Source organism: Sander vitreus, chromosome 2 (assembly GCF_031162955.1).
Source record: "Sander vitreus isolate 19-12246 chromosome 2, sanVit1, whole genome shotgun sequence".
In the NCBI taxonomy this organism is placed as follows: domain Eukaryota; kingdom Metazoa; phylum Chordata; class Actinopteri; order Perciformes; family Percidae; genus Sander; species Sander vitreus.
Window position 1 is genome coordinate 10,925,300 of NC_135856.1, and position 9,849 is coordinate 10,935,148.

The following is a 9,849-nucleotide window of genomic DNA, read 5'->3' on the forward strand; positions in this document are numbered from 1 at the left end:
AATCTTAATCTTTAACCCAACATGGACGAGAAGTCCTTGGAAAAATGCACATTTGAACATTTACAAGTCAATAACAAATAGACAAACTCCATCTGCTGACAGAGATCCTGTCATATCATCTAAAACTCCACAACAGCTACTAAATGGACCTTGAGGTAAAATGTTTTGCAGAGAGGTCAAGAATTAAGCTGACCCTAAATTCATTCAATCAAAACCGCATATTAAAAAGGTACAACAGTAGTACAGTACTCACATTACCTAACTAACAGCAGTGTCAACATGTTTATTTCTGATAGCAACAAGATCTTGCTGGCTGGTCATTACCATTCACTAAATTACTTCAGGGGGGTACACCAAACAATCCTGTTAAAAAACAGTAAACTACAGCCTTAATTACACATAATTAGGCTAATTGTGTAATTAGCCAAAACATTCTATAAATTAACAAAAGGTTAATCAGATAATAGTTCAACTTCCTCAAATCCTATTGTACTTAAAGTAGATTGCAGCACTTGTGCTAAAAGCAAAGTCAGCAGCAGGACTGTCAGCAGGTATCAGATAATGTCCTGAACACAAATAAAAGCATCCTTCAGCAAGCACCGAAGAGAGAGACACACACCTCACCGGTTGAAATAACTGACCTATTTCCTGACCTGACTGCCACAGTGTCAGGAAAGGAAAGAGATGCCGTTATGACAGCTACAGGTTTTAGGGTTTGGGTTGAGCTAATGAATAAGCCTTGCTGACTTAGGTATACTTATGACGTCTGTTATCTTGTGGGGATCAGACAGGCATGGTTGAGCTCCAAGAACAAGATTCACATTGATCCCCTATTGATCTCTATTGTTGTGAAGGTGCAGACTTGACCAGATTTGCCGCAGCTAAAAATTTGTAAATCTGTCTGGACATATTTTTAGAGCAGTTAACTTTTTAGTGTATAAACCCTTTACAATGGTAACATCAATTTCACTATAAAGAATTAGGAGGATTTATAAATAGCATTATCCGTGTCAGATCCATCACTAATAAGTTAGAAATAGCAGCTGGATTTTAGCCTAAAGATCCAGGCAATATAGACATCAATACACAGCACACGCAACAACGGGCCCAACAAAAAACAACTAAGGTGTGCAGCGAAGATATATCCAATTAATTTATGCTATTGCATGACAGATAATGCTTAAATGCTGCATAAATGTTTGAGTGGTTTTTTTTTGGAGGGGTGCCCGTGTCGCAGTATTTGTGCGGGTGCCAGCCACATGCCCATTTAGACAAAGAATGCCCGGTACTGATGAGGAATACCAGAGACTCCCCGCTCACAATAACTGCTCAGATCAGTTTTTAATCTTAGATGTACAACCTTCTTCATTTAAAAGAATATTGTAACAAGATTCAATTGTGCCAATATAAACTGCTCTTCACAATGAGAGGCAACATCCTTAAATTATCTTATTTTTGGGACATATTCATTGACAAGTATTAAAAGTTAAAATATTTTATTACAGGAAAAGCAAAGACAACTGACAATACTGGACTGAAACGAGGGCAGCAGCACAGTTAATGTACCTGCACTCTTTGTTCTTCTGGACCACAGACCACAAAAGTAACAGCATTCATTTGTTAGGAAACGCATTCAGGTCACTCCTTCGGTCTCATTTGGCCAATTTTTATTGATTCTCTGTTTCCAAAAGCACAATTCCCCTCTGAGGTTTAAAACATTGTCATAGAAGAAGAAACCAAAAAAATGGAAACCGTAGCATTAAAATGCTATTCCCTAATTCTATGGCTCTGCCCCCCATAGTATAATAACATTAGCAGCACAAATTCACAATGCTGCCAATGACAACTGCTTATATGCACACAGGGCTCTCAGGAGCTGCTGCACACACACGCATATTGACCTTCATCACACTAAGAGGGAACTGAAAATATTTACACGTCTCGGGGCACTTTCATGTTGAACTAAAGCAGTCTTATGAAAAGAGCTGCAAAAACAAGCCTTGTGTTGAATGTAATCATCATTTGCATGATGCACCTTCAATGACACCACTGCGTCCTGCAGGGCATGCAGTGCACTATAAAGTATTAACGCCATTAGATAACAAAATCCTTGACAATGCAATGTACAGCAAAACACACCAGATGGCAAGATTTGACTTGCGGGGCAGAATAATCATCAACCATGACACTTTATACTTCATGCTTTTATTTTGAGGTTAATTTATCTGAACTCACTCTTCTTAACAAAGACTCTGCAGATCACTGACCAGTCTCTTTTGCATGCCACCTGCCTTTTCCTATCTACCTCATCACGCAATGCCTTATCTCACCTTGTGTCACCTCCCGGCAAAGGCTTTCCTTGTTGCTGTTGTTGTTATTATTATTATTGTTATTGCTGCCGAGGCATTTCTTCTCCTCCTCCACTACTTCATCCACAAGACTGAAAGTGCTCTTTTCTTCCTCCTCAGATGCAGAGGAGCTCCACACTTCCATGGTAATGGAAGAAAAAGAGCCCTCTGCCGCTCCGTCCATCGGTTAAATCCCTTCTTCTTCTACTTCTACTGTGTGTATGCTGTGCTGTCACACAACCATTGTGTCTCTGGCATCATTCTGCTGGCCTGTGTGTTTGGATAACAGTATCCACTAGCCTACGTGAGTGGGTGTATACACCTGTGTTCCTGTGTGCGAAAGAATCTGAGCTGCTTGGTGTTAATAAATAATCCCTCAGACTGTAAGGGCCATCTGTCGTCATGCTTGCCTCCGTTCACCTGGCCACGTTGGACTACCGGGTAAGAAAGGAGGGGAGGAAGAGGAGGAGGGGTAAGGAGGAAGAGAAATCTAAACCACAAGCCACAAAAGCTGATCTTGATCACACGGACCTTGTCCTAGCACAAAAAGATAAGTATCGTTAGCTATAATTGAAAAAAAATATTCAGGATGGGGATGCTGATGCAGATTAAAAGGATGCCGCATTAAGCCCACCCACCCCTGTGAAATTGAGGGAAATGGTAGGTTCCGCCCCTGCCAATGGCTGTTCTTGTTCTCTTTGCACATACGTAATAGCAGATAGAGAGAGGGCTCTGCGTAATACTGGTGCAGACAGAACCACACCCACTTTACAGGGGTCTGAGTCTGAGATTGTATGGGTTTTTGACTGTGATTACTGAGAAAAAAAATATGTTATTTGTTTTACTCCAGCTATATATATATATATATATATATATATAGCTTTATATATATATATAGATATATATAGCTATAGATATATATATATATATATATAACTATATATATATATAGATATATATAGCTATATATATATATATATATATATATATATATATATATATATATATATATATATATATATATATATATATATATATATATATATATATATATATATATATATATACACACACACATACATATATATATATATATACATATACATATATATATATATACACACACATATATATATGTTTGTATATATAGTATATATATAACTTTCGAGTGAACTCCATTGTGTCGCAATGATCCCGGCCGTCACAGTCACTGTCCTGTCTCTGTCCGTCCCATCCTCTTGCAGTTGCTACCCGAGACACAGCAGTACAATGAAATATTACCCTCCTCATTCATTTTTCACCCACAACTGACTGTTTCCAGGTCAAATGCAGCACGCAAGAGACAGCAGAGACACAACTTTCCCCATCTGCGCTATCACATTTCTTTCTGCGCTCCGTCTTTGCAAGCATTTATTGTTTGCAGAATGACATCGTTGAGAGCAGCACATCTAAATGAAACTTATACGATTTAAGTGGAAATCATATCACCGTCTACGTCACCACCTGAAGAAGCACCAAAGACGTGAGCCGTCAACACCCGAAAAAGCATTTTCTTTTTGTCATTTTGTTTTTTCTTGATATAATTTATTTACAGCTTAACCCCTTGTATACATGTCATTGCACTTGTTTTGCAAAAAAAAATGTAATAAATGAAAAGCTATACTGTTTTCACCGCGGGAGCTATTCTCACATGATGGTTCTATTATGTCAGTGATGTTTCAATTTCCTGTTCAATAAATGTGGCATCAATAAACTGTTCAATTATATCATGGCATTGATCGTTGACCAACCAGTTGAAGTTAACAGGCCGGTGGCATAACAACAAAACAAAAAATGCTTCAAGGGAACAAAGGCTATAAGGAAGGGAGGGGCAGTTCGCTGATTTTGTTTCAAAACACAGGCAATAAAGTACACTTCAAATAAAATGTTGATAAAATCAAGTCAACCCACGGCAGTAACTCAATGTGACAATATAAAAAAAGCTTCATATATCACCAGTACAAGTCTCTGCAAACTGAGAGCTGATATCACTGGTCAATATTTGTCTAAGGAAACACCCTGAAAGGTCATTTGCCACATTGTTTTGAACCACAGCATCACGTAGCGCTTGTATTTCTTATCTAAATAATCATTACTTATTAAAGATCAGACATGCTCTACCAGCTCCCAACTACAAGAGCCACACATGCTGCAGACAATGTTTAAAAATGTAACCAGACAAGTGAGCTCCCTGTGCTGTGCTGCACTTCTGAGTTGATTTGTGGGTACTTCCCATGTACTCCCCCTGTGGATTAGAGGTTTTGAATTTCATTATTGTTATTTTAGGTGTGACTTGTGCAACAGTTATCTATTTACACATCCACCAGACACATAGCAGCTAAAGCATTTATTTTCATGTGTGTCCACCTGACAAATATAATGTAGAACCAATACTCACTCTACTCTTAGTCTCCACCAGCTTCTGAGTGAAATATCTGTCTCTTTAGCTGCTAAGTGCTCCACCAGCTAATCACTAACTTTGTCTGTCTGCCATTTGGTGCTGGACAGGAAGTGCAGAGTGAGTGTATCAGAGCTTTTTCACTGAAAACAGTTGCCTGCTGCTGTGACTGGAAACACGGTTGATGAAAGGAGTGACATTGAATCATAACAGTAAAAGTTGTGGGCTGTAAAACCAAAACAATGAACTGAAAAGTGTTGAAACACTCCATAGAGCTGAGAAGACTGCCGAGTCAGGGGTAGGACGCAAACACTGTGCAAGACTAGAATTAAAACACCAACAGATGGTGCAGAGACGGAAGCAGTGCACTAGAGCAAAGAACACCATATGCCACCTGCAAAAAGGTCAAACACTGCAGCATGGCACAATCTGCACGGAACAGGTTAGTCTGCCCTGGACCTGACTTTAGCGCAGCGTTTAATACAATACTCCCATACAAACTGATCCAAAAACTGAGCGATTTGGGCTTGAGCAGTTCACTATGCTCATGGATATCTGACTTTCTGAGCAACAGACCACAACACATCAGGATAGGCAGTCACACTGATCAACTGATCCTGAACACAGGAACGCCGCAGGAAGGCGTCCTCAGCCCCCTCCTCAACACCCTTTTCATGCACAACTGCTCCTATATTCACCACTCCAATACCAATATCAAATTTGCGGACAACACCACCGTAGTTGGACTCATAACAGACAACGACGAAACAGCCTACAGAGAGGAGGTACAACATCTGGCTTAGTGGTGTCAACATAACAACCTGGACTCAACACAAATTAGACCAACACACCTCACATAATAACCTAGTAACATAACAACATAGTACCTCTCCAGCTACCAGTCCACACGCCGTACTTCAGTCTGTACAGGGACTTGAACCGGTAACCCTCTGCTTCCCAACCCATATTCCTATGGACTGAGCTACTGCCACCCACATGGTCTTTTAACATCCAGCCCAGACTATACTTTCTTAGGAATAGTCTCACCTTCCATAGCAGCTGCTGGTGAACTTTTATCGTGCTACCATGGAGAGCCTCCTAACCTACTCCTGCACAGTGTGGTACAGGAGCTGCGCTACGGAGGATCAGAAGGACATATACACTGGCCGACTGAAAAAGAAAGCCAGCTGTATAATAAAGGACCAATCTCACCCTGGACACTGCCTGTTCTCTCTTCTCCCCTCCGGAAGAAAGTACAGAGCAACAAAATGTATAACAAATCGGCTGACAAACAGCTTCTTTCCAAGAGCTGTAGCTACTGTCTTTTAATCGCTATAAAAGCAAGGTCATCAGGAGTAAGGCATATCTTGGAATCAAGTTCAGATCAGCGGATCTTTCCTGAGAAACTGTTAAAAAACACCTACACAGTGGCCCTTATTATTTACTAAAAAAACAAGTATGTTTATGGCAATGCAGTAGGAGAAATATAGTAAAATCTACTGCAGATTATGAAGAAGATTAACATGGGTGACCACAAGTTTCTGCTACGGCGGAGCAAAGTTTCTTAACATATCATTACAAAGTAAATATGGCAGATATTTGCACACTGTGTTGAATGTTGCCATTGATTTACTGGCTTTGTATCATGAATATCAAACTGTTCTAAAGTGAAGCTCTCTATGTATAATCCAATCCTAAAAAGGGTCTTTAAAAAAGGTAGGTTTACATGTAATACACTTTTAATGACTACAGAGCAGAACCTCTAAGATTTTAAATCTACTCACTAAAAACGATGAAAAATGATCTTGTATGCACAAAGATTCAGTACTAAAGCAGGCCTTATAGTAGTTAAGATATGGACGTACACCACATCCCATTACCCCACAAGTCTAGACAACCATTGCATCTAATCACAAACCCTTTCTGGGTTGCTGTAGCTACTGACAGAGTGGCCACTGGGACATGGCGTCTGCGGCGCTCTAGTGGAAACTGCTTAGGAAGCCAGGTGACGGCAGGTTAATCAGTTTGGTGACATTTGACATCTGTGACTTACACATGTGGCAGTGTGTGTGTAGGAGAGGGGAGGGGAGATTAGGCCTCACACACACACACTTGAGTTCATTCTTATGTCTGTTTCCTTTATTCAAATTATGAATAAAAGGAAAAAAGCATTATTATCCTACTGATCAAACAGACAAGTTGAGAAATGTAGTGACCAGGGTTACAACTAAACTATTTTCATTATCAATTCATTATTAAAGTATTTTCTTGATGAATCGATTAATCATTTTAGTCTACAAATGTCACTAGACTTAAACACAACACATCCAGTCCCAAACATTTTCACAAAGGTCAAAATGTGATTTGGGTAAAAAGAGGTGGGGCTTAATTTGAAATAAAGGCCACAGAGCCTATCACTGGTAACTCCACCACTACACATCACAACACTGCTAAATGAATTAGTACTCACAGAAGTACTTGAGCGTCTCTTCGATCTGCTCGTGTGTGAGTCCCAGAGCGACTGTTGGTGGCAGCAGAGGGGTGTGCAGCCAGTCGTCATTGTCGTATCCAAACACACTGTCTGCTCGAAGAGTGTAGTTGGGCTGACCCTCTGATAGGAGGCTCACTATCTCCAACTCTGGCAGGTCTGAACAAAGGTCTAAGTTTGGGGAATGTTTGTTTGTACATGTGTGCATTTGTATGAAGATCCATGAGAGCCACGATGTATGGGTTTATGTATGGGGATAGAAAAACAAAGAAAGAAAGAAAGGAGCACTTTAACAACCACAATTGACAACTGACATGTCACCTAATTTCCAACGGCACACTGCCCTCTGCTGATAGATCTATGAACCTACATTGTTTCCTTACTCATAAGTGTACACTATTCAACAGATAACTGAATTAACCTTTGGTGCTTGGTATTATCAACATATAAGTCATTTGCAAATGAATGAGTTAGAGAAGTTTTTATTTCTACAATAGATAATGCACTTATTTATATTTATCTTTCTAAAAGATTTGTATAAAAGATCTCTCTCCTTTGCGAATTACCTGTTAAAGTTGACACATCGTGACAGGGTCGTTGTCCCAGGTCCCTGAGGTTCTCAGGTGAATTAAGATGAAGAGGCTGGGGGTCCACATCCAGGGCCCCCGGCGCCTCCCCCCGCCCCTCATGGAGGGAGAAAGCTGACTGGGAGTCCAGGTGGGCCTGTGGGGGCCAGTAGGGAGGAGAAGAAGGAGCAGGAGTCGGAGGAGAAGAAGAGGAGGTAGGGTGGGACAGCTTGACTGGGGTGGGAGGGTTCAGGGTGAAGGCAAACCCAGAGCTGGGTGTCCCGCTGTGGGACTGAGGCCCCCTGGTGGCTCAGGGAGACAACGCAGGCTTCCAGGGCATCAGGCTCTGCTTGGCTGAGAATGGTAATGACTAGAGAGAGAAAATTGCAAAGAGGAAGAGAGGGGAGAAAAGAGTAGAAACATTAGAATGTTAAGGAACTTTGTGCAGAAATGTCTTTAATATAGTGCTGCACGACACTAATAACAATTATTTAGCTGAACATTGCAATCATATACAGCACTGTATGCCAAACTGCAGTATGGTGCAATATAATTTTCCAGCAAATACACATATCTAATGAAAAACTACTAGTACTTACTTACTCTGTAATGTTTGTTTACCATGGCGATTTAATAGACACACAATTGGTCCAAAAAATTAGGTATATGTCATCTTTCATACTAGTAATCTAGTAATCCGATTTGGAAATTGAGGTGGGTCATACTGTATTTTGTCCAGCTTTTTTCTTTTATTTGTGCATCCCTAATCTAACATACTTTGTTTCTGTGATAAAACAGTAACTAGTGAAGAAAGGGTCATTAAATTATAAATCAAAAAAAACTTCAACGATGACATTTTTTTTTATTACATCTAATCACGTAGGTTAAGTAACTGAGACTCATTTATTTTTCAAAAGATCTGCACTCTACGAGCATCAAACCTTTTGTTTGATCAAAGAGCTTTTCTTTGGAAGCAAAACTGGCTTTCTGTCTCTGTTTTAGGGTCACAAAGATAGAGTTTCCACTGCCTGAAGCTAAACACAGATCAGGTTCCTCATAACTGTAACACCCCTTTAACAGTTTCTCAATTGCTAAAACACTAAAACCCATTGGCTTAACAAAGTTCTCAGTTGCCTGAACTCATTTAGCGAATTGTGCAGTCTGTTGTCAATACCTTAAACCATTTCACACGGTAAAACCCAATTTGCAGATCTCACTTAGACTTTTCAGCAAATCTCTAAACACATTCTCAAAACACGTTCTGCACTCTAATGCACATGTCATCCATACTGGTAAACACAAGTGGCAACAATCAAATACAAATAGAGAACACATGTAATTGATTAAACACAACCACTCAAAATTGATTTCACTTTGTTTCAAATGATGTGACACAACCAATATAAGCCAGTGAAGAGAGCAACGGGGGAAGAAGCCTCTTGTGATGTTGACGAAGTGCTCTGGCCTGACCCAGCCCAAAGACAAGAAGCAGCACATTGATCACGTTTACTCCTTTGATTTTTGTCCCTTTTAGTATTGTATACTGTAGTACAGTGCATTGTAGGCTGTGTACTGTACAATGAACACATTGTATGGCTCTGAACATTGTGCTTTCCATTTGTTACTGTAACAGTACTGACTGCTCAATAGATTTTGACTGGTTGCAGGTTCAGATCAACAAAAAAAGAATGCAGTACTGCACAGTACTGTAAAAATAGGGGTACAAGGAGGAGGAAGAACAAAAAGAATTGCAAAGAGCAAAGCAGAGTAGTAATTTCTGATCAATTTTGAGCTACTATGATAGAACATGTTTTCGTTCATCAAAAGACAATGACGGAAAAATATTAAATTTGTTTTAAGATTAAAAATGTACTTCTCTCTGAGAACTATATGTTTTGAACAATGTGTTTTCTATTTTTTGGTGTATTGCTTACTGACTGCTTGATAGTGTATATCATTTTGATCACTTTGTTTATGATTTGAGAGCAGTGTTTGATTTTGAACACAGGT

The 9,849-nt window shown here is 39.8% G+C and overlaps 1 protein-coding gene across 1 annotated transcript in view; it reads right to left on the reverse strand.

Annotated features, from left to right (window-relative positions):
* hap1 (huntingtin associated protein 1) overlaps positions 1-8,149 on the reverse strand; it is a gene marked incomplete at its 5' end in the record, with an annotated part of 25,515 nt that extends 17,366 nt beyond the window's left edge. Inside the window, 2 exons of the mRNA XM_078276965.1 lie at positions 7,256-7,444; positions 7,840-8,149. Of these exons, the coding sequence (XP_078133091.1) occupies positions 7,256-7,444; positions 7,840-8,149 (499 nt within the window). The remainder of the gene's footprint in view (positions 1-7,255; positions 7,445-7,839) is intronic.
* Positions 8,150-9,849: the final 1,700 nt, after the last annotated feature.